The sequence below is a fragment of the Ovis aries genome, chromosome 15 (genome assembly GCF_016772045.2).
Source record: "Ovis aries strain OAR_USU_Benz2616 breed Rambouillet chromosome 15, ARS-UI_Ramb_v3.0, whole genome shotgun sequence".
NCBI classification, from domain to species: domain Eukaryota; kingdom Metazoa; phylum Chordata; class Mammalia; order Artiodactyla; family Bovidae; genus Ovis; species Ovis aries.
The window spans coordinates 48,460,894-48,486,563 of record NC_056068.1 but is presented as its reverse complement, the minus strand read 5'-3'; the positions used below and the strand labels follow the sequence as shown (position 1 = coordinate 48,486,563).

Sequence of the window (25,670 nt, the reverse complement as noted above, 5' to 3'; positions counted from 1 at the left end):
CACTGGAAAAGACCCTGATGCTGGAAAAGATTGAAGGCAGGAGGAGAAGGGGACGACAGAGCATGAGATGGTCAGATGGCATCATCAACTCAATGGACATGAGTTTGAGTAGGCTCCAGAAGTTGGTGATGGACAGGGAAACCTGACACACTTCAGTCCATGAGGTCGCAGAGAGTCAGACACGATTGAGTGACTGAACTGAACTGAACTGCTCATGAAAAAGTCATTGAATCATGCAGAAAAAAGCCCAGATGATTAAATTCAGGGGATTTGGTAATAGACCTAAGATGGTATATGGCTGCTGTGACAGACAGCCTGGCAGTAAACATATAGACTAGCTAAGTACTGATGTATTTAAATGTCTGAGGGAACTGATTTTTTGTTTATTTTAATATCATTGTGACATTAGAAATAGCACATGATGTCAGGCATATGACTGAATCTTCAAACACTGACCAATTCAGTCACATAACTGCAGCAACCGTGTAGATGAGTTAGCCATTGTTCTGGGAAATCACCATCCACATGAGCAAAACCCTAAAACTGATATTCATTAAAGCTATTATTGTACTTATGGAGTATTGGGCAAACCATTTGAGTCTCTAAACCTTCATTTACTTACTTATCTATAACGTTTCTTTTTTTTTTTTTTAGTTTTTTTATTTTTTAAATTTTTTTGTTGTTGTTTCTCTTTAACTTTTTTTTTTTTAGTTTTTTATTTTTTAAATTTTAAAATCTTTAATTCTTACATGCATTCCCAAACATCGCATCACTGAGATACTTTATGGTACAAATGTGATTATCAAAATGTAAAAACTCAAAATGAAGGAGGACTGTGGTAAGCATTTTTATAAATAATTTAATTGTCTATACAATGTTGTGGGACAAGGCTTGTTATCTTTTTCAATGAAATACATTAAAACAATGAGCAAAGGAGCAAAACAAAAATATCAAGAGAATGGCACTATGTTACTGCAATTATAGTGCACCACTGAATCGCCGTCTGTGGGTGAGTTAATTTCATTCTAATATCTAGGGATGGTGAGACTGTGATGGTTGATATTTTTCTTGTAGTTGTCAGAGATGGCCAAAGGCCATGTCCACAGATGGCAAACCAGAAAACTTATGAGTTCCAGCGACAATGAAAGGGATCGATCAACAAACTGACATAACTCTCATATCAATTATTATCAGTGTAAGAAATGATAGAAATTCACTTAACTAAAACTCTTGCTTCGTTGCAGGTTATTACTGTTAGTCTTTGCAACCCCATGGACTGTACCTCTGTCCATGGAATTCTCCAGGCAAGAATACTGGAGTGAGTTGCCATTCCATTCTCCAAGGGATTTTCCTGACATCCTGACCAGGGATTGAACCAGGGTCTCCCACACTGCAGGCAGATTCTTTACCACCTGAGTGATCATTTCGGGATAAGTACATAAAGAAACCTTGGTGGAGAATATGAAAGAGAAACCAAATTCCGAATACTCTAGACTGTAAATTAGGTCAACCCTATTTACCCTTGGATGCTTTTGTATCTGATTCCCATTTAAACCAGTTTGAGGGCCAGTCTGTGTGCCTCTTTCAACTATTCACACTTGCTACACAGCTCATATCTTATAATGTTACCGGATTATTCTTGTGGGTTTTATCTATTGGTTAAAACTAAATCCATGCATTCATTGCCTTAACTTTTTCTGTCATACGTTATAAAATGTTTCCACCTAGTATCCTTGTCAGAGAAAATGAATGCTTTAAGGCTGTGTGTTATTCTTTTTAGGAGTTCACATTTTTATGGTAGAAAAATGGCTCCGTGGGACAGTCTCATGACAAGCTCTAATCTGAGTATTGAACAATTGGCTTCATTCTACCTCTGTTGGATTCCTGGGTACGAGGATGTTCAACACTTTATTTCCATCCCCTTTTGTGTGTTCTATCTGATTGGAATAGGGGGCAACTGTACAGTTCTTCACATCATCCACACTGACAAGAGTCTCCATGAGCCCATGTACTACTTCCTGGCCATGCTGTCCCTCACAGACATGGGCATGTCCATCTCCACCCTGCCCACAGTACTGAGAATCTTCTGGTTTGATGCTAAGGAGATTGAGATGAATACTTGTGTAGCCCAGATGTGTTTTATTCATACTTTTTCTCTAATGGAATCAGCTGTGCTCCTAGCCATGGCTTTTGACCTCTGTGTTGCCATCAGTGATCCTTTGAGGTATTCCAGTAAACTTACCCCACAATGTGTTGTCTGCATAGGGGTCTTCATCATAATCAGATGCTCCACTGTCCTCCCTGTTGTTCTTGTTCGTATCCCCACATTTTCTTTCTGTCACTCCCACGTTCTCTCCTACTCCTGCTTACATCAAGATGTCATCCTATTGGCCTGTTCTGACATCTCATTCAATGTTTTGTATGGCTTGTTTGTTGTTGCATTTTATTGGGGTGTAGATTCTCTAGGAATCTTTTTATCTTATACTTTCATCCTCCACTCTGTGTTGCGCATTGCATCCCGGGGAGGGAAACTCAAAGCCCTCAGTACATGTGTCTCCCATATTTGTGCCGTGCTCATTCTATGTGTGCCAATGATAGGTTTGTCCTTAGTGCATCGTTTTGCAAAACATTCCTCTTCCATTATTCATATTACCATGGCAGAACCTGTTAGTTCCACTGGTTCTCAACTCAATTATTTATAGCATCAAGACAAAGCAGATTCACCAAGGCTTGCTAAGGATATTATTATTCAAAAGGATCGGGCTTACTCACACTTAGAAGATATATGATCCCCTTTCAACCTTTACATTCATTGTCTTCATCCTGAAGATAACCTGTCAGAAATTCTTAGACACATTTTGTACATATAGTTCCATGATAGTCAATAAATTCTACATGTCACCTCAAGAAAAATAATTGTACTTATTTCTATCATTACTTCCTTGCTTTAAATAATCTCAAAATCTTTGTGTCAGGAGATTTAGTAAGAGGGAATTTATTTCATTCAGCTATTTTATGGTGATATTTTCCATTTAGATTTTTAAGATAAGATCAAGTTTCCATGTTAAAACTAAGACAGAGAAGTTAACTATTCAAAGGTAAAAGAGATAATATGTAGTAGAGTTGGTGCTCATAGCTAGGTACATTTTGTTTCCATTGAGGCAAATTAGGCCTCATTCTACATATTTTAAGTCACATAATAATCAAATAAATGTTTGATTTTAGAGATGGGATAAATGAAAATATCACATTAGTCTCCTTTACATCTACTCAAATGATTGTCAGAAAAAAGCTAGAGAGTAAGTGCGTAGACTTACTTTTCATCAGTGGAGAAAACTCACAAGACAAATCCAGACTTCATACAAATGGGGCTCTCATGAATGGGGTAGAAAAAAAGTAAAAATCCTTTGATCAATGTATACTCCTATTAAGTCTATTATAACATGTGTAGACTGGTTCCAAATAGGAAAAGTAGTGCGTCAAGGCTGTATATGGTCACCCTGCTTATTTAACTTATATGCAGACTACATCATGAGAAACGCTGGGCTGGAGGAAGCACAAGGTGGAATCAAGATTGCCGGGAGAAATATCAATAACCTCAGATATGCAGATGACACCACTGTTATTGCAGAAAGTGTAGAAGAATTAAAGAGCCTCTTGATGAAAGTGAAAGAGGAGAGTGAAAAAGTTGGCTTAAAGCTCAACATTCAGAAAAATAATGAAAGGTTGTTGTTGACTCACAACACTGGGATTCTTGGCCCCTGGAGGAGAAGAATTCAATCCAGGGCCAGAGACAAGGCTTGATCGCTCAGACGTTTTGTGTAATAAAGTTTTATTAAAGTATAAAGGAGATAGAGAAAGCTTCTGACATAGGCATCAGAAAGGGGCAGAAAGAGTACCCCCTGCTAGTCTTTAGCTGGATGTTATATAGTCACTAGCAGTTTGTTCATAAAAGAAAGGGATGTCTCAAAACTCAGAATGGCACCAGGCCCCTCACCCATAAGATGCACTTTGGGATAATCTTGGCACCAAATGGTTTATCTTGGGCCATAAAATGATTAACTTGAATCTTGAAGAATGGCAGATCACCATACAAATAGTTTCTTTTACATAGATTAGAGGAACAATATCTGAGTATAACATAGTGGTTTGTCAAGTAGGTTCTGAGCCAAAAGGCAAAAGACTTGAAAACAGAGTTTGGGGTAAATGTATAGTACCCTTAGCATAGCTTAAGATAAACATTTCCATAAGAAAAAGGCATTGGTTAACTTCAAGTGAAAACAGGTGTCACTATGGCAACACAGAATTTTAAGAGAAACCTCCTTTTAAATTTGTATAGAGAAGGAAAAAATATCACTAGTTTGTTTCCTCCTGCCACTTAAGAGAGATAAAAATGTCTGACACTCGCAGGCTATTTCCTCCGTTTGGAGACCCCTGGCCTTCCTGCCTGTTGCCCTGTCACTAAGATCGTGGCATCTGGTCCCATCACTTCATGGCAAATAGATGGGGAAACAGTGGAAACAGTGGTTGACTTTATTTTGGGGGGCTCCAAAATCACTGCATATGGTGATTGCAGCCATGAAATTAAAAGATGCTCACTCCTTGGAAGGAATGTTATGACCAACCTAGATAGCATATTCAAAAGCAGAGATGTTACTTTGCCAACAAATGTCCATCTAGTCAAGGCTATGGTTTTTACATTGGTCATGTATGGATGTGAGAGTCGGACTGTTAATAAAGCTGAGTGCTGAAGAATTGATGCTTTTGAACTGTGGTGTAGGAGAAGACTGTTGAAAGTCCATTGGACTGCAAGGAGATCCAACCAGTCCATTCTGAAGGAGATTAGTCCTGGGTGTTCATTGGAAGGACTTATGTTGAAGCTGAAACTCCGGTACTTTGGCCACCTCATGCGAAGAGTTGACTCATTGGAAAAGACCCTGATGCTGGGAGGGATTGGGGTCAGGAGGAGAATGGGACAACAAAGGATGAGATGGTTGGATGGAATCACCAACTCGATAGACCTGGGTTTGGGTGGACTCCGGGATTTGGTGATGGACAGGGAGGCCTGGTGTGCTGCAGTTCATGGGGTTGCAAAGAGTCAGACATGACTGAGCAACTGAACTGAACTGAACTGAACTGAACATGTACAGAACTTTGAACAAAAATAAAACAAGAGAGATTCCCTCCAGATCACCATGAATTGTAACTTCCTACCACCCTTTCTGTCTCTCACAATTCCCTAGAAAATAAGAAGAAAGACATTTTCAACAGCTAAGCTTAAAGTACACATTTTAATGAACGAATAGAAATGGATCTAAGACAAGTAGAGAATGTAAAGAGAATCCTAACTAATAATTTTTGTACAAACACTATTTTAAATCACCCCAACATCCCCCTTTGTTAAATTATGGGAAGCCAAAAATCATAAGTAAATATTTTATGCAGGGGTATGGCTGGAATATTCATTGGAAGAACTGATGCTGAAGCTGAAGCTCCAATACTTTGGCCACCTGATGGAAAGAGCTGACTCATTAGAAAAGACCCTGATGCTGGGAAAAATTGAAGATAGGAGAAGGGGACAACAAAGGATGACATGGTGGATGGCATCACCAACTCAACTGACATAAGTTTGAGCGAATTCCAAGAGATAGTGAAGGCCAGGGAAGCCTGCAGTCCATGAAGTCAAAAAGAGTCGAACACAACTGGGTGACTGAACAACAATGGCTAGATAATTGAAAAGCAGAAAAATATAGAAAGTAACTTTAAAACTATACAGTACCATAGTTTTCAAAAATTCTTATAAAAAATAAACTAAACTCAGGAAACAGAATTAAAGAAGACAACAAACTCTACAGTTCCAAATGAATTCAAAACAGAAAAAATTCTGCCAAAATAAACCTTAAAATTAAATCAAATAAGAAGAAATATTTTTTTTACCAACGTGGGTCACTGAACACTGGAGAACACCAAAAAGAATTTTTAAAAATGTGCTATTAAGAGTTACACATGATGGTAGCATTATTTCTTCATCCTAACTATGTGCAGTCTGAGCTCCAGGGCAAACCTGTCATATGTGCATTGCTATTAAGGAAACTTCTAACTTCTCTTTCTAAAAGAGTCTTCTTTTCTCCTTTATATCTAGGCTTACTTGTACTCTGTCATCTCCTTACTCTTCATTAGTCACAGTTTTTTCTCCTTGTTATATGTAGAAAAACTAAATATGCAAAGATTTACCTTAAGCTTTCTCTCTTACACTTGGGAAACTGAGGTTTTTGAATTGAATCCCCCCATTTTGGAAGAAGAAACAAATTTTTGGTCTGATTAACCAAAAAAATGAACATTAAACTTCTTATTAAAAATGATAACTGCATGTATTAAAGCTTGAATATATAATAAGCTTATAGATAGTCATGATGATAAACCAGAGACAGAGATAGAAATTGACAGAAGGTGTACACATATGTATAAAGTAGAAATTTTTCCTTTGTATTAATTAAGGTTCTATTAGGGGAAGAAAAGTCATTCGCAAACTGCATAAGGACTTTGATAAAGGCCTCAGGGGGTCATTGAAAATATGTGTGCAGGATTTATGAAAACCAAAAAGAAATGTTTATCTGTATGTCTTATATAGATGATGTATATATTATAGTATTACAGAAGGGAATTTGCTACCAACACTAGTCCTAAAGTGTCAAGGAAAAAAAAAGTATTTTCCAAAATATGGAAGGGACAGGAAGGATATAGAGAAGGACACTCAACATGAGTTTTCCCTTTCTCTAGAGAGATGCAGCCACCAAAAGGAAGCCACAGTTGGGGTTGGTGGAGAATCAAGGTAGTAAACCCTCCAGCTGTATGTTTTTCTGTATTCCTGTTTTGTGCCGTTTCTGTTGATCAAATCAAACCAGAAGTCAGAGGGCAAAGTGGCATGTTGAGGCAGCTCACTGTGGTCAAGACACAGAATATAGCAGATCTGGAAAAGAGCTTAAGGATGCCCTTCTTCCTGTAACCACAACAATCACTCTTCCCTTCATAGTTGTATCTACTCTTGGGCTTTGTGGTCTAGGTAGTGCTCTCTATATACCCATTAATGTGAACATTTGCTCATTACCTTCTCATCATCAGAATGAATCATTCATAATTGAGCTTACACCTAGATTGCCAAAGAATTCAGCAATGAGAGGTTGAAATTGCTTTTTTATATCCCTCTATTTTATACATGAGAAATATAAAGACCTCATGATAAAGTAATATGGTTGCACTGACTAATAATCCTCTGAATTTGGAATCTTTGATCATATCAAGCTTAGATGATGTCACAGTGATTTAAGTTCATACAGAAAAGTATAAGGCATCTGGTACCAGTGAAATCAAGTAAATTCAAATCTTTTCCTGGTAATTTCAAAAAGAGATGTGTTAATCTGGAGTTGCGAAGGGTTTCCAGTGGTATGATAGAAATAGCAAGTATTTTCATAGACTATTAGTAGATGGTGAATTTCTTAATAAGTAATTTTTCATTATGAGAGCTATTGCTTCTATTGACATAATTACTTCTATTTTCAATTCCTTAAAGAGCCAGTTCTCAATGTGTATCTTAAATACTGGGAGATTACTGAGCCATGACATATGTGCAATCTACAATATCTTAGTTGAGCAAATCAGTGATAGTGTTAAGACTTAAAATTAAAACAATATTATCAGTCTCAAAACCAGAATTGCAAAGATTAACAGTAGAACACATTTTCAAAAGAGTTCCTGCACTAAGCATTTAATAGTCAGCATTGTTGGTGGACACAGTTTTATTCACCCTGAGTAGTCCACATGCCAACCCTGCTACATGGTATAATCACCAACAGACATTTAGAAGTCAATATTGTTGACAGACATACGGAACCTTAATCATTGAGTGAAAGCTTCTCTTCATAGTCTGATCCAGTGTATATAATCTATTCAGCAGGAAGAACTCAATGACACAGTGAAGAAAGTACCACTCCAGAGAATCAGGATTTGAGTGATCACATTGACTTTATTGTTTATGATCTTTCAAATACACTTTATTTTTTATTGTAATTTTAAGAGTACAGCAAAATTGAGTGGAAGTTAATAGACATTTCTCACATATTCCATATTGTAATAGTTTTGAGGGAGTTGACTCACATAAGTGTTTCATTTTTACCCAGTATTTGGTAACAGAACTGAACTAGAGTCATTCCCAGCCTTTAAGTTGCAGACTCTATGTCCCTCAACAGTTTAAGTCCTTAATAAGTCCTTCTCATTGGCTACTCCATAGCTAACATTCTTTATCGCATGCATGCGTGCCTGTCAGTGACTCATTTTATCTGACTCTTTGTGACTCTATGTGCTATGGCCCTCCAGGCTCCTCTGTCCATGGAATTTTCCAGGCAAGAATATAAGTGGATTGTCATTTCCTACTCCAGAGGATCTCCCAAACCCAGAAATTGAACCTGCATCTCCTGTATTGGCCAGTGGATTCTTTACCACTGAGCCACCTGGGAAGCCCAACAACTTTATTAGCCAGCCATATTCTGGATACAAGCTACTATTTCATCACATGTTGCACTACCACATTTGTTCCAGATATCGAGGTGATCAATATTTGAGACTCTCTATAGCCTTCATGGTTCTTTGCCTGTAGCTCAACTGGTAAAGAATGTGCCTGCAATGCAGGATACCAGGATTCTATTCCTGGGTTGAGAAGTTCCTCTAGAGAAGAGAATGGCGATCTACTTCAGTATTCTTGCCTATAGAATCCCATGGCCAGAGAAGCCTGGCAGGCTACAGTCCCAGGGGTCACAAAGAATGGGACATGACTGAGCAAGCGAACTGAACTGATAATGCAGTTTGGGAATGCAAAGGCAAGAAGGCTATGTGTGTGTTAGTTGCTCGGTCATGTCCAACTCTTTGCATCCCCATGGACTGTGCACTCCAGGCTTCCCTGTCCATCACCAACTCCCGTAGCTTGCTCAAACTCATGTCCATCGAGTTGGTGATGGCATCAAACCATCTCATCCTCTGCCATCCCCTTCTTCTCCTGCCTTTAATCTTTACTAGCATAGGGTCTTTTCCAATGAGTCAGTTCTTCACATCAGGTGTCCAAAGTATTGGAGCTTCAGCTTCAGCATCTGTCCTTCCAATGAATATTCAGGACTGATTTAGGGAATGGAAAACAGAAGATTTGGAGAAGGGCCATAAACTACAAGGGTGGCACAAACAGGGTTACAGGTGCAGTCTTGGATTTCTCATGGTGACTCACATCCCTAAGGACTGGAGGAACACTTATTAACTCACCCTTCTTTCCTTTAGAATTAGAGCAGTCACTCATGACAAGAGCAACTATTCTACCAAGTAGGTAATGACTGGGAAAAGTAAAACTGGGAGGTAATAGGAAAATACAGAGGGGGTCTGAGAAATCAAAGAGAGCAGGGCAGAAACCCAAAGTGTGAGAAGAAGGACCAGGGGAATGGTTTGAGAAGGAAGAGTTTCTCAGGTTATTAGAGTACATACTTTCTTCGATCTTTATTGTCCATACCCATAGACAGAGGATTCAAGTCAGACATAGGTTTTTTGAGATAGAACTTGCCTAATATACCCTAGACTTTCATGGCAAGTAGTTCCCTGTCTGTCAGTGCACATGACTGTTTACACAGCATAAAGGAATATTACCAGACATAACAGAAGAGGAATCCAGAATAAGAGTGTGATTACAGCAGATAACATTTCAGGTCCCTTCTAATCCCATGTATCAGTGATTTTTAACATGATATTAACTATTAATTAAAAACTTTAAATTAAAAAAAAAGTTTTTAATTAAAAACTTCCCTGGTGGCTCAGATGGTAAAGCATCTTGCCTACAATGAGGGGGACCCAGGTTCGATCCCTGGGTTGGGAAGATCCTCTGGAGAAGGAAATGGCACCCTACTCTAGTACTCTTGCCTGGAAAATCCCATGGACAGAGGAGCGTGGTAGGCTACAGTCCATGGGGTTGCAAAGAGTCAGACACGACTGAATGACTTCACTCACTCTATTAATTATGTTCTAAACCTTAAGACTTACAGATTTTTTAATTTATTACCTAACTCCACTGACCTCCTTCTCTGGGAATGTGGAAGATATCAAAAGCTATGTGAATGAATTTGAAATTGCAGCATCAGGACAAAGAAGTATTGCATTGTCAAGTCAAACGGGAGCTAAAACATGGAGGCTGTGAAATAATAGATGGACCAGATACTAGTGAATATGGAGAGTAATGAATATTTATGTCAGGGTAACAGAATGCTAATGTGGCTCATCATATTCCAGTTCACTGAAGATTCCAGTTCACTGAAGTCCCCAAAATCTCATTCTTACTCTTGGTGAGATTTCTCATTCTATTTTGGACTCTTCTTACCACCCCCCAATATTGGCACCGATTAAAATGAAATGTATATATGTAGTTTCATCATGATGATCAGAGGAATTTCTGGGTAGAAAAAAATACTAAGGAGCAATTCATATTTCTTGCTATACTGAAATGTTAGTGGAGGAAAATGAGATTAAACTGATACAGTCCATTTTCTACTTCTCAGAGCATCTAGGTCACTTGTAAGATGGCCACTCATGGTGTTTCCTCTAGAGGAGAATAATTAATAGTCTCCTCTTGTCTTCCTCCTCTCATTATACTTCAGTCATTGTTGGTGTTATTGTTATCATCATCATTGTTGATGTTATCATCATTGTTCTCATTTTCATCACTATCATCATCACAGAAAAAGCTCTGTACCAAGTATTTTACACACAATATTACCTTCACCTTAGCACATCCCATCAAACTATTAGTATCTTCAGTTTACAGAGAGTAAGAGTCTCTGTAAATGACTCAAAAGAGTCATTTCACCTAAATTAAAATAACTAAGCTTTGAAACCAGAATATAACTTAAGTTACTGTGATTGCAGAACCAGAGAAACAGATTCTACATAAGTGAGATGTTAGATCTCTGTCTCTTTAAAACCTCAGAGAAAAAGTCAGTGATATGATGAAAGATGACCTCTAGATCAGGTATCTTCCAGTTTTCAATTAAACTTCATGTTTACTACTTCATGTCAATGGGAGAGAACATTTATAAAATAAGAAAAATGGTCTGAATTGACTAAGCAGTGAGATAAAAACCAGATTTTTAAATTTTGATTACAGAATTGAAATTGGAAAAGAATCAACAAAAAGAAGGAAGTATTGGAAAATCTTAGCATTGAAAGTAATAATCAGTGAAATTTTGGACAGGAAGGTGAGGAGATAGACAGGAATTTGAGAAGTTAAATAGCAGGGCCATAAGAAGTATCAGTTCATACAGTAACTGGGTAGAACTTAAGTGTAATATGAACAGTCAGGAAGATTGAATTTGTTTCTAGAATGTACTTATTTGATGTCTTGATTATGGATCTTGCATTTCTTAGAAAATTATTAAACAATTTGGGGAATATCTTCTGTAATCAAGGTTATTTACATGGAACTAGAGGAGACTGAGGGGATTTCATTTCCCAGAACATCAAAGAAGACTTTCCAAGACAGAAGATGCAGATTTATTAGTTTACAGTGGAAGGTAATTTGTCCCATAGACTTTAAATTCTTAAACCAATATTTTGGTGAGCATGGAGGCTGGGCAGTTGATGAGCAAGTGGGTTTTGAGAAGTGGCTCACCTTTCTTAATACAGAGATGTCTTTCTTGACCACAGAAGAAATCCTGGAATCTAGTGGGGGAAGATATATTTTTTCATTTGAGCATAAAAGTTTTAGTGTGAATGTCAGATGCAAGTAGGCATTTTTTGTGCATTTTACTTTTGTTGTTGTTGTTGTTGTTATCTCTTATTTTTGCTTTGATGGATAAATTTCCAATCTCTCAACAATCCCTATAACTATTGTTTGGCAATTTTTTTGTAGGAAAATATCTCTAAATGATTAATCAGTTCTGTAAAGTAAGAGGAAGAATGTTCAGAATCTTTCAAATCAGATTCAAAATCAATTATAGTTTGCTTAACATTCCATAAATTATATATTTTATAATTAAAAATTTTAAAATCAACTTATTCTTCTAAATCATCTTAACCTGTATTTACCTCTGGGGGATGCTCATCCCAGATGCTCATCCCAGAACATATTGATATTAGTGTTGACTCTATGTAGCTATAATCCCTAGGCGGCACTAGTGATAAAGAACCCATCGGCCAATGCAGGAGACTTAAGAGAGGTGGGTTCTGTATCTAGGTAAAGAAGATCCCCTGGAGGGGGAAATGGCAACCAACTCCGGTATTCTTGCCTGGAAAATCCCACGGACAGAGGAGCCTGCCTGGTCCCAGTCCATAGGGTCTCAAAAAGTTGGACCTGACTAAAGCAACTTAGCATGCATATGTGGATACCATACCTGTGGTATCAATTATGTAGTCAAACTTATGTTTAGTAAGAATAAGAGCCATCCTGACCAAATCTTGCCTGAATACTATAATGATGCCTTGCATGATATTCAAGTATTGCTGAAAAATCTATCAAGCTCAGATGAAGACATTCATACAAATCATTGTCTCTCTCTCTCTCTCTTTAGTCTTTAAGTCATGTCCGACTTTTGCAACCCCATGGACTGTAGCCAGCCAGGCTCCTCTGTCCATGGGATTCTCCAGGCAAGAATAGAAAAGAAAATAGAATAGAATAGAATAGAAATAGAAAATAGAATAGAATAGAATAGAATAGAATAGAATAGAAAATCTTTTTTTTTTTTTTTAACAGGGCTAGGATAAGACCAGTGGACTTCCCTGGTGGCTCAGATGGTAAAGAATCTGTCTGCTATGTGGGGAACTTGGATTAGATCCCTGGGTTGGAAAGATCCTTTTTGGCATGGTAACCCACTCTAGTATTCTTGCCTGGAGAATCCATGTAGTCCCAGAGTCAGATACGACTGAGCTACTAAGCACAGCATAGCACATAAGACCAGTAACGCTGGCCAAGATTGTTCTAAAGAAAAGTATAAAATTAATGTAATTTACAATGATTTTGTGTGTGCTGCTCTGGGGGCAGTGTCTTTATTTTTATTTTTATTTTTTTTTATCAGTTGGAGAAAATCTTTTTTTTTTTAATTTTAGTTTTTTATTTTTTAAATTTTAAAATCTTTAATTCTTACATGCATTCCCAAACATGAACCCCCCTCCCACTTCCCTCCCCATAACATCTTTCTGGGTCATCTTTAGAAGGAAATGGTGTATATTTGACAGCTTGTTAATAGTTCTTCATCTGAGGAGAAGGGAAAGTCCTTATAGTTATAAAAGTGAATGTTTTTCTTAATTGATGACACTCATCAATGAAATGAAGAAAAACAAAGCAAAACTATGAGGGTGAATCTAGGAGATATTATAGGACACTCTGAAGTTTTGTTTTGTTTTTGTGACACAGGTGTTGATCTTCTCGTTTGTTCCCCTTCTGGAGTGTGATTGTGAATCGGGATTGTGGTTTAACAGTAAGCCCTATGGCAACTGCAAACTCCAGCAATATCCTGTCCTCCACCTTCTATCTCACAGGTATCCCTGGATATGAGGAATTTCACCACTGGATTTCCATCCCATTCTGTCTCCTCTACCTTGTTGGAATCATGGGTAACTGTACTATCCTACATATTGTCCGGACAGACCCCAGGCTCCATGAGCCCATGTACTACTTCTTGGCCATGCTTTCTCTCACTGACATGGGCATGTCCTTGCCCACAATGATATCACTCTTCAGGGTGCTGTGGTCCATATCCAGGGAGATCCAGTTCAACACTTGTGTAGTCCAAATGTTTTTCATTCACACTTTCTCCTTCACTGAGTCATCTGTGCTCTTGGCCATGGCCCTTGACCGATATGTGGCCATCTGCCACCCCCTAAGATACGCTACCATTCTCACTCCAACCCTCATCACAAAAATTGGAATTGCAGCCCTGCTTAGAAGTGCCTTTGCCATGATTCCACTTCTAGCCCGGCTGGCTTTCTTTCCCTTCTGCCACTCTCACATCCTTTCTCATTCTTACTGTCTACATCAGGACATGATCCGCCTTGCTTGTGCTGACACTAAGTTTAATGTTATTTATGGGTTAGTTCTGATCACTTTGCTGTGGGGAATGGACTCTCTGGGTATTTTTGTGTCTTATGTTTTCATCCTTCACTCAGTATTAAAAATTTCATCTCAGGAGGGGAGATTTAAGGCCCTCAACACATGTGCATCTCACATCTGTGCTGTACTTATTCTTTATGTGCCTATGATTGGGCTCTCTATTGTCCATCGTTTTGCTAAACACTCATCCCCCCTCATCCACATCTTCATGGCTCATATCTACCTGCTAGTTCCACCTGTGCTCAACCCAATCATCTATAGTGTGAAGAACAAGCAGATCCGCCAAGGAATTCTCCACCTGCTTTTCCCCCTAAGAATCAGTTCTTCTTTGATGTAGACATGTCCTCAAGTCAATGATGGCATCAACCTTATGTGTGAAAATATATAGTGAATATCTATACTCTATGTTGGAACCAGAGTTACCAATAAAAGATTACTTTATAAAGAGAAATAGAACTGACAGTAGATCTAAAGGAGAGAATTGATGTCTACTGGAATTATAAATCCTGACTTAGCATGTGCTTTATAAATCTCCTTTAAGTATGAAATTGTTGGAGTGAAGTTTTAGAAATCATTTCCATCTATTTTCTCTCATTTCTAATCCTAACCATGATTCAAGGTTACCCATCCATGACATTTTCCTTGAGTATTCTAAATGCTTTTTTTTTTTTTGCTTCTTGACATACTGCATTTGTCCATGATTATTATGTTACATTTCTCATAAGTGTGTTTATAAATCTGCTGAAGTTACCTTTATTAAAGTTTGAAAAAAATCATATGTTGATGTAAGAGCTTATTAGAACTCACAGCGTTTTATTTACCTTCATGGTGCATCAGTAGCATATTTTAAAATTTTATACACATGTTCAGTCTTTTCTGAGGAAATTTAGTTTCACCAGGAACAGAAACAGTCAACCTTCATAGTCTGTTTTTACTTAATTTTCAGAAATAATTTTGATCTTATAGAAAGCCGCAACTCAGAACCTTTTGAAATTCCTGAGATAATGTCTTGTGAAGTCAGTGTTTATAATCCATGGATTAAATTATTCTAAGAATAATTTAGGATATAATATTCAAATGTAAAAATTCTAAGTCACTAAGGTATAGCCACTTACATTTGTGATAGCAAGAAACAAAATATAAATCCTTTTGTCCAGAACTCTTTTAGCATACAAACTCTTTTCATATAACTCAAACGATCTAGTTTCATGTATACATAGAGTTGCATAAAAACCTTACACTTCTCGTTGAAATGTCTTAATTCACATGTCTACACTTTTTCAAAGACAAGTAAATTAAGCAGAAAAAAAAGATTTAAGAATGCTTTATAACTTTCAGTATGTATATTGGTTTTAATAATAAGTAAGATGTTTTCTCAAATCTTTATCTACTGTAAGAACTGTGTCTCATGCAGCTTGCTACTTGTGAGAATGAACACTAGCTTAGTTAAATTATGCACTTAATAATTATTGAATGCATAATTGATTAAGAAAGGAATCATTCATTGGATATAGAAGAGCTAGTTCTTTTGTATTTTTAAAAATGTCTTGGAGAGAAAGATTTCACCTGTCATGAGCCCACATTTCATATAACCAAAGAGGTATTATTAACTTAAAATTATATTTCAAATGTCAAGCATGTGAAGGACATCTTCACATGACTAATTTTTTTGCCTAGTTTGAATTCAATTATGTCTGTTCCCATCCCTCCTTATCCTATTTCTTAATTCTATTTCTAATTACCCTTCTCCTTCAGCATATTCACTTTGACCAAAAGGATATCAAGTGAAAATAAAGCAAGATATATGAACATTGGACTTAGTTAATATTTCCTGAAGTAGATAAGAAAAATAAAATTAATAGAAATAAATTTTAGAAGAAAATGTGAACATTATCATCTGCTGTATGTCAAATGAATAGCATTTGACTATAGCCATTCAATAAAACCTTCATATTCAAAATATATTTTTAGTGTCTGCTTGCTGAACACATCTATTGTAATGCTTGTGCTCCAAAAAATGAAAAAAATTATCATTTTTTGGATAACAGAAATATATTTAAACTATTGAATGTTAGACTTTCCATTTCACTCACAAAAAATATATATAAATGAATATCTAAATATGCAAGACAACTTTTGACTTTATTATTATCCTCTAATGTTTCTTAAGATGTATTATGAGTTACATTATATTCATAAAGTATACTTTACTAAAAACATTCAGAAAACTCATAGTCTCAAAATTAAGATAGCTCTTCCAGCAAAATATAGTCAGTGAAGACATGAGTAACTGAATAAATAAATGAATAAATAGCATTTTGTCATGCTATGAGTACAAGTTTGCATAATGAATTGAGAACAGAAATATTATCTTGCTTTTAAAAATTTAATGAAAGCTGAAGTCCCAGCAAATAGTGCTATTGAAAGAGGAAGGCCTCTTGTTCTTCCCTAAATTCACAATAATATGATCTAAGCATCTATCTTATTTGTACATGGGTTTATAAATTGAGACACTCTTACTCATATTGTTATATATAGTAATGTTCAGTCGCTAAGTTGTGTCTGACTCTTTGTGACCCCATGGACAACAGCATGCCAGGCCTTCCTGTTCCTCACCATCTCCCGGAGTTTGCCCAAGTTCATGTCCATTGAAAAGGTGACACCATCCAACCATCTCATGCTCTGCTGCCCTTTTCCCCTTCTGATTTCAATCATTCCCAGCATCAGGGTCTTTTCCAATGAGTTGGCTGTTTAATCAGGTGGCCAACGTATTGGAGCTTCAGCTTCAGCATCAGTCCTTCCAATGAGTTATTCAGGGTTGATTTCCCTTAGGATTGAACTGATTTGATCTCCTTGCAGCCCAAGGGACTCTCAAGAGTCTTCTCCAGCACCAAATTTGAAAAGATCAATTCTTCACTGTTCAGTCTTCTTTAAGGTCCAACTCTAACACCCATACATGCCTACTAGAAAAACCATGGCTTTGATTATATGGACCTTTGTTGGCAAAGTGATATCTTTGCTTTTTATTGTTTGATAAAGTCATGAGTATTTATTTGCCTTCTAAAAGCATTCTCTGCCTACCTGAAGAATCTATAAGATATCTAGAAGGCCAAATAATAATTTATTGTTGTGTTCCAATCCCCTATCATTAGGCAAAAATGCAATGATATTGTTTTCATTGTGTCAAATGTTAATTTTTGGACTGTGCATTGATCATCTTTATGCTGCAGAAAGCCCTTTGTAGCAAAGCATGATAGCAAGCAAAAATCAGAGCAGAGTATGTCAGTATCCACTTTACCATCTAAGTATTTAGCTTTTTTTTCTATGTAAAATGTCACTGCAAAATATTTCATTAGCATGCTTAGTCTTTCACTCATTCAATTGAATAAATATGAAAACATAATTTCCTTTTAAAAAAGCCTATAGCATGGATAAGTATGTGATTACACAGAATATCTAGAAACAACCATATATATTTATAAAAAGAATTATAACAATATAAATATTTTCAAGACAGTCAAATTGCTTCAACCACTTGACCATGTATATATTTCTATTATGTTCATGATGTACTTTTTTTACTGTTTGATGCCAAAGAAATATTTTAGCTCCTGTATAAATCAAGAGATGAATATTTTCTAGTGGAGATAAGGAATTACTTTGCAGTAATTATGTTATGAGAGTTTATAGATGATAAAGTTTGTCCTAGTACTATGGAATGCAATTAGCAAGAATATTTAGTGTAGGAAGAGCTAAACTAGGACAATGGCATGTGCTAAATATAAACACACCAAATGAAACCAGTGAACAGAATCCAGACCACTTATCATACTTTTCTTCCCTTCAGAATTTCCCTGACACAATTTCATCCCCATTAAATCAGAATAAGGGATATAACAGTTTGGTCCAGGTTGAACAATCTGACCCAATATAGGGAAATTATGCATCTTATCCCACAGTCATTGTAGCTAAGACCAGATAGTGTCACCAGATTCAATAAATAAGTCATCCACTCCTCCTGGTGAGGTCTTATAGCAGGCTGACTTTAATCCTACCTGAGATATAGATATTCAGATTACCCTTGGCTGTCATGACATCCATAGAATGTTACCATGAAATATCCTGCTTTTAGTTTTCTTTATCTAACCAAAGGTAATTATTATTGTTTGTCACCAAAAGAATCTTTAATACACTAAGGTATTGAAAGAGATAAGAAATTCATATTTTTTAGAAGCAAAAGGAAATTTTTTGAGAGGAAAGGAAATGAAATATTCAAATTGTAGGTCATATATAATGCATAAGGTATATTGGGGGTTTGTTACATAAATTCATTAGCATTTTTATTAATTAAGATGCTTATCCATTCAACAAATGTTTATTAATTATGTGTATGTTTTGGGCCCTGTGGGTGTTATGGTAAGAATGGAATCAAAACAAATTCGTGAATATATAGAGTTTACATTTTGTCCTATCCATAGTAAATTGATGTAGAAGAGGCATTGTTTATTATCCAAAGGATATTTACATGTTCTATGTAGCTACAGTGGCACATTACCTTAATTTGTTCAGATAATTCTTGGTGGTACTTGAGCAGTACCTTGTTAGCTTCCTTTTAACCCAATATCAGGGAGATAACATTTAGAAATACAATTTTTTAAAGTCTTATTCATTGCATAGATGTTTCAGGAATAAATCTGTCCAGATTTATTTAGACTTGGTATTTAACCCTGATTCTCAGTCCTGGACTCCCCTGTTCCTTGTTGCTTTATTACTCTTGGATCATTTAGGTTGGGCACAGAGTCCTAGCACTCGCATCCTGATCTCTTTTGTCTTTACTCCATAAACAATGGGGTTCATGGTAGGTGGCACCAGTAAGTACAGATTTGCCAGGAGGATAAGGACATTCCTGGGCACATGGTGTCCAAAGCGATGGGTAAAGAAGGAAAAGAAGGCCAGAGTGTAGAATATCAGGATGACACATGTATAGGCTCCACAAGTTCCAAAGGCCTTTGTCCGGGCTTCCCTAGAAGGCAGTCGGAAGACTGTTCTCAAGATTAACCAGTAGGACAGGGAGATAAGGACAAAGTCCAGTCCTGTGGTGAGGAGAGCAGCAGTGAGCCCATAAATGCTATTAGGGACAATGCTATTGCAAGCCAATTTGGCAATGCCCATGTTCTCACAGTAAGTATGGTGAATGACGTTGCTCTGGCAGAAGTGCAGACGGAGAATGAGTAGGACACCAGGGGTGACCACAGCCACACTTCGAGCCACCAGAGCCAGGACCACTTTACCAATGAGAGAGCCTGTAAGTAGGGTAGTATAATGGAGTGGTGCACAGATAGCCACATAGCGGTCAAAAGCCATGGCCAGTAGGACAGCAGATTCAGAGAGAAACAGAGCATGAACGAAAAACATCTGCGTGAGACAGGCAGGAAATGTCGATATGGAAGGGCCCTGCCAAAAGATAAGAAGCATTTTGGGCACCGTGACAGTACAAAGTAGGACATCATTGAGAGCTAGCATGGCCAAGAAGAGATACATGGGTTCATGGAGGCTTCTGTCCCAGATAACCATCGCCATAACCAGGCCATTCCCTGTTACAGCCAAAAGGTACATGAAGCTGAAAGGGATGGAAATCCAGATTTGGAAGTCTTCTAATCCTGGGACACCAGTCAGCAAGAAGGCAGTGAGGGGAGTGGATGTATAGTTTGATGTTGTTCTAAAGAAGTGGCCAAAATCTATTACGTGAAAAACAGAAGAAAAAGAGCCAGAGTAAATAACAGTAAAAAAAGAGCACTTCTTCCCTCAACTGAGTCAAGTCTTAAGTACTAATTTTAGTATTGTAAAGTAGAAGAACGTGGTCTAAGAAAAGTTACTGAATAACTGAATGATCATTGGCAAAGTGCTCCCTTTTTATGGGAAAACTTTTTATCTCTGAAAACTTTGTGAATAAGAAATGTTGAGATGAAATTTTTATTTTTTGTAATGCCAGTGGTTATAACTATATGATTTATGCATATGTCTTTTGAACCTTTAAGAGTTCTATATATATGGTGTTTCTCTCTAATTTGATAATAAATTCTTAAAACTGAAAAGGTAATTTTTCTCTCTCCTTTGTCTTGGTAGAAATGAAGATTGGAGAGAATTAATATTCCATTGTTCAGTGGACAGATTGACTGGGAGGAGATGGAATGGTGGTCTGACATAGAATTGGAAGCAGCATAAAATGTTGAATTCTTGTTTCAATACTCAGGGGGTGAGATATTTTCTTTGGTCTAAATTTTTTTTACAATAAAGAAAAATAGTTTTACTCATCTGCCCCTCATCTAAACTCTTAAAGACAATGTTCAAATTAACATGACATTTAAACTGTTGTACAAAAATTATAATATTAAACATACCATCATTTAAGACTAATTCTCAGGGATCATGAAATAGAATCAGTGAACACAAAATTCAGAATATTACAGAATATTCTCATTCAGAACAAGAAAATCACTGAAAAATGTCAAGGCCCAATGTTATTCACTATCTGTTACTGAAAAATTTTTTGAAAGAACAGAGTGACTGCAATTTTTATATTCACTAACAAAAGAATAAGATCAAATTTTAGCAACTTTTTCTCAATAGCAGCAATTCTTTTCAATATATCAAAAATTATAAAATATTTTCTGAAAAAAAAAACCCTTCAAATTAAAAATTATCCATGTTTCAAGCCCATATAAAACATACATTGGGTCAGTCATATTGCCAGTCAAAATTAATATTTTTGATAAAGGCATCATATATATAAATTCACAATATTTGACTGAAACAGCATGTTTCAAAGTTAAGAATAATAAATATTATTTCATCTAAAAAGAACAATACAAATTTTGGAATTCACAATCTTTACTTTTCATGTGAGATCATCACACCATCTAGCAAATGGAAAACTACTCTTCATTTCAAGATATCTAGCAGTACTCCCTTAAGTTAACTGAAGTCCTTTTCAAATTATACCAATACTTATCAAAGAATTAAGGCACATTACCAAATTATCAGCACAAACTGATCCTTATTTCTCCCTCTCCCACACCTTTCATGAAATTCCAGTAGGAAGAAAAAAAAAAACAAAATTCCTCATCAAGAAGCAAACCCATAGAATAAGTAAAATAACTTTTACTGAAAACTCTGAGAGGTTTTTAAATGTCTATTCATTAAAAATATGGAGGTATAGCCACAATATTATTAATGTTGCTAAACTGAAGTCTTGTTTCATTTATCTGAATGTCTCCCCAAGTATGGCCTGGCTTTTCTGTAAAGCAGGCACATGGAAAATGTTAGCAGGTTTACATGGAAGACATATCAGATATCAGCACAGGAATGGACAATAAAATAGCAATGGTAAAAATAATAATTGCAAGTATTTACAGTCCTTAAAATGTGCTCAGCATTTTCCTAAATTCTATTCTAACCACTTTAAATGAATTATCCAATTTAACAGTCACAACTATCATATAAAGTAGTCATTTTAGCATCACAGCTTTACACAGAAAGGAACTTAGTCTTTGAAGGACTTTCTCAAGGTCACATTACATACATGATGAGTATGGAAAGCCTGCTTTAAAATTCAGGCCTGCAGAACCCACAGTTATAAGCTTGAAACTGTTCTAATTTACCTTTTAGATGCATGCTTTTTCTAAACACTTAGACCCTAAAAAGGAAGATCTTGAATTCCCACAGTGACGTTCCCAGGTTATAGGCAAAAAGTCATGCCTAACTAATAGGGGTGTAGAAAGATATATGTTTATACATGCATCTGTATTGTACATAGATGTTCATGAAAAACAGCCCAGGGAATAACCTCTGGGCTGAGAAATCTTTTGGGTATATTACATGCTGAGCAACTGCTTTTATAACAGAGACCTACAGTCAACATTTGGATTAGCTGACTAAATTTATCTTTCATATTTCATAATTGGATTTTCCAGTTTTAAATTTCATTTGATAGTTTTCCATCCCAGAACAGCTTGTTAGCAACAACTCTGCACTTTTTCCAGCTCTTTATGCAAACCTGTTAGTGTAAGTCAGTCATGTTCTTCTCTTTGTGACCGCACAGACTGTAGCCTCCCAGGCTCCTCTGTCCATGGAATATTCCAGGCAAGAATACTGGAGTACGTAGCCATTCCCTTCTCCAGGGGATCTTTCTTACCCAGGAATAAAACCTGGGTCTCTTGCATTGCAGGCAGATTCTTTACCATCTGAGCCACCAGGGAAGCCCATACTATAAAATATTAGGAATTTTCCTATATCGTGACTTCTTTTCAACATGACCATCTATTGTGACAAACTATTGAGACTATTTGAAAATATGTCAGCATATTACCAATTGTCCTTTATTGAAATATGTTAAAGTTTCAATGAGAGAAAACTGTGATAATATTTGGAGGACTCTCACTTTTGAAATGAAGCTTTTAAAAATTAACATATATTACATTATAGACTGGGCTTCCCTGGTGGCTCAGCGGTTAAAGCATCTGCCTGCAATGCAGGAGACCCAGGTTCGATCCCTGGGTCGGGAAGATCCCCTGGAGAAGGAAATGGCAACCCACTCCAGTATTATTGCCTGGAGAATCCCAGGGAGAGAGGAGCCTGGTAGGCTACAGTCCACAGGGTTGCAAAGAGTTGGTCATGACAGAGCTACTTCACTTTCACATTATAGAACAGATTTATATTTAAAGAAAAAATGAGAAGGTACAGAGTTTATATATCCCTTTAACTCTACCCACCCAATTTTGTCTTAATATTAACCTTTTGCATTAGTGTAATATATTTGTTACAATTGATGAGGCAATGTTGGTACTTTATTAAGTACACTCCACAGTTTAGTACTTCAGTCTTTTATTGTACATCTTTTGAGCTTTGACAGACAACATGCATCTACCATTACAGCATCATACACAATAGTATCATTGCTCTACAGATTCCCTGTATTCCACCTATTTATTTCTCCTTCCCTTTAAGCCTTCTGACAACCACTGATCTTTTTCTGTGTCTATAGGTTTTTGTTTCCCAAATGTCACGCAGTTGGTTGGAATCATACAGTACTGTAGCCCTTTAATATTGGCTTCTTCCATTCCCATATACACTTTAGTTTCTCTCATACCTTTCTGTGGCTTAATAGCTCAGTTATTTTGATTCCTGAATACTATTCCATTGTATTGGTGTACCACAGTTTATCCATTCACTTAGAGTAGAACATATTTTCTACTTATTTTCTTTAAAAATTTCTTTTAAAAATATTCCATTTTCCATTTTTTAAAAATATTGTGTGAGAAATTTAATTTGTAGGTCAACAAGGAAGGAAAAGGACAGATTGCATCTATTTGGTTTGGAAACTGACTTCAACTTACTGCACTTTTATAAAAGTTTCCTTGTTAGTTTCAGCCTGTTTCCACATGGTGATCTATGAAGAGACCATGTTGTGAAATGGAAGTAGCAAATACTATGGTCATAATTCTATGACTAACAATGGATAGTCCTCTGAGACTTAATTTCATCCTCTGTAAATTGTGTATAATAAGCCAGACCCACTTTGGGGCCATATTCACAAGATGTCAGATCTGAACCACTTAGCAACATATGCAGATGCATAGCAATTAGTTAACTAAATATAAATCTGTGGTTTTTCAAATTTTTTCTTTGATATCCTAGCAAGCCGTGTATCTAAGTCATCATCTTCTTAACCCTTGCAGCTAGATAATATAATGTTAGCTAGGCCAGTAAGTGAGGACAGCAGAAGGCTGCATTGTATCTATTATGAGAAAGCAATTGGTTGGGCGCTTATTTACTTTGATACTCTCTAAGATATCTGGACAACTCGCAAATATCTGAGTCTTGTCCCTGGGAACTATGTACAATGCGGTCTTGTCCACAAACCAGCTCCAATGTACTTGTTTCTGAGATAATCCTGAATAACAAGTTCATTCAGATCCAAGACTCTGATGATTGCAGGCACTCTTAGCTGGGTTCTCTACTCAGAATCTCTAAGGCTGCTATCAGTTTGTCTGCTGGGCTGCATTTTCATTTACTGCTATCTACTTTTCTTTTTCCCTTCTCCCTCCTCCCTCCTCTGCTTTTATTTATGTCCTCTATCAAATATTATAAACTTAGAAACTTTGAATTTAATCAGTAAGGTCTTTGGAGTTATTGTACACGTCTTTCATTTATAATCAATAGGCAACCCTGGATTCATTGTATGGACTATGCATTGGGCATTTGTTTTTATCATTTGTACATTTATTTATGTCATTGATATTAATCATCTACCTGAACTAGGTTGTTATGCTATAACAACCCTCAAAAGAGTTATGTCTGCTTGTATCATAGAGGATTGATAGCAGTCTGGTGAATACTTAAGTGAAATACTCTTCCCTTACCAGGGATAAGAGGCTTGTTATTAATGTTGCTGCTGCGGTTGTTCAGTCATTCAGTTGTGTCTGACTTTTTGTGACCCCATGGACTGCAGCAAGCCATGTTTCCCTGTCCTTCACCATTTCCCAGAGCGGGCTACAGCCCATGGGGTTGTAAAAGAGTTAGATGTGACTGAGCGACTAAATAACAACAACAAATATGTACAGTAGAATCATGCTCATTGTTAGCCACTAAGTCAAGTCCATAGATGTGGCTCATGGGCTTAGCTGCCCCCTGGAATGTGGAGTTTTCCTGGATCAGGGATCTAATGTGTGTCTCTGAGCACAACTCAGCCTGTGCTCTAGAGCCTGTGCTGTAGAGCCTGGGAGACAAAACCACTGACCCCATGTGCCGCAATGACTAAAGCCCAAGAAAATAAGTTGATTGGTTCAAAGACACTTAACATTACATACATGATAGTCGTGATTATCCTCCAGAAAACTTTCTAAAATCTTTTCTGGAATGTGTATTAGCAAAACTTAGTCTATCACCTCTCTTCATGTGCAAGACATGTAAGTTCTTTAATATCAAGTGTTTATTAAAAAAATAAAGTTACAAAAATATTGGTCAAATTGTAAGTTTTTACACACATGGGAACTAGCATTATTATTATTATTTAATTTTTATTTTTACTTTATTTTACTTTACAATACTGTATTGGTTTTGGCATACATTGACATGAATCTGCCACTGCTGTACATGAGCTCCCAAACATGAACCCCCCCTCCCACCTCCCACCCCACATCATCTCTCCAGACCATCCCCGTGCACCAGCCCCAAGCTTCCTGCATCCTGCATCAAACATAGACTGGTGATTCGTTTCTTACATGATAGTATACATGTTTCAATGCCATTCTCCCAAGTCATCCCACCCTCTCCCTCTCCCTCAGAGTCCAAAAGTCCGCTCTACACATCTGTATCTCTTTTGCTGTCTTGCATACAGGGTCATCATTACCATCTTTCTAAATTCCATATATATGTGTTAGTATACTGTATTGGTGTTTTTCTTTCAGGCTTACTTCACTCTGTATAATCGGCTCCAGTTTCATCCATCTCATTAGAACTGATTCAAATGTATTCTTTTTAA

General features: G+C 36.8%; 3 protein-coding genes and 1 non-coding gene across 4 annotated transcripts; 3 read left to right on the top strand and 1 right to left on the bottom strand.

Annotated features, from left to right (window-relative positions):
- Positions 1-1,826: 1,826 nt before the first annotated feature.
- LOC101110868 (olfactory receptor 51G1-like) lies at positions 1,827-2,702 on the top strand. Its single transcript, XM_012096587.3, has one exon. The coding sequence runs from the start codon at positions 1,827-1,829 to the stop codon at positions 2,700-2,702; it is 876 nt and encodes a 291-aa protein (XP_011951977.3).
- A 10,743-nt stretch (positions 2,703-13,445) lies between these two features.
- Positions 13,446-14,465, top strand: LOC101110617 (olfactory receptor 51G2-like). The gene has a single exon (XM_004016670.5). It carries the CDS (start codon positions 13,506-13,508, stop codon positions 14,463-14,465), a length of 960 nt encoding a protein of 319 aa, XP_004016719.2. The 5' UTR covers positions 13,446-13,505.
- Positions 14,466-18,907: 4,442 nt separating this feature from the next.
- LOC114118491 (olfactory receptor 52Z1P-like) lies at positions 18,908-24,097 on the bottom strand. The gene is made up of 2 exons (XM_027979861.2): positions 23,962-24,097; positions 18,908-19,866 (listed from the first exon to the last, which is right to left on the bottom strand). The coding sequence occupies exons 1-2, from the start codon at positions 24,095-24,097 to the stop codon at positions 18,908-18,910; spliced, it is 1,095 nt and encodes a 364-aa protein (XP_027835662.2).
- On the top strand, positions 22,621-22,692 carry TRNAC-GCA (transfer RNA cysteine (anticodon GCA)). The gene has a single exon. It is a non-coding gene; the product is annotated as a tRNA-Cys (tRNA).
- Positions 24,098-25,670: the final 1,573 nt, after the last annotated feature.

Excerpts from the sequence above, each read along its gene's own strand:
- LOC101110868 (XM_012096587.3), top strand. The coding sequence starts at position 1,827 with ATGACAAGCTCTAATCTGAGTATTGAACAATTGGCTTCATTCTACCTC.
- LOC114118491 (XM_027979861.2), bottom strand. The coding sequence starts at position 24,097 with ATGAACTTGTTATTCAGGATTATCTCAGAAACAAGTACATTGGAGCTG. Across the intron at positions 19,867-23,961 it reads ATATCTTAGAGAGTATCAAA|ATTTTGGCCACTTCTTTAGA; the intron begins GTAAATAAGCGC and ends TTCACGTAATAG.
- LOC101110617 (XM_004016670.5), top strand. The coding sequence starts at position 13,506 with ATGGCAACTGCAAACTCCAGCAATATCCTGTCCTCCACCTTCTATCTC.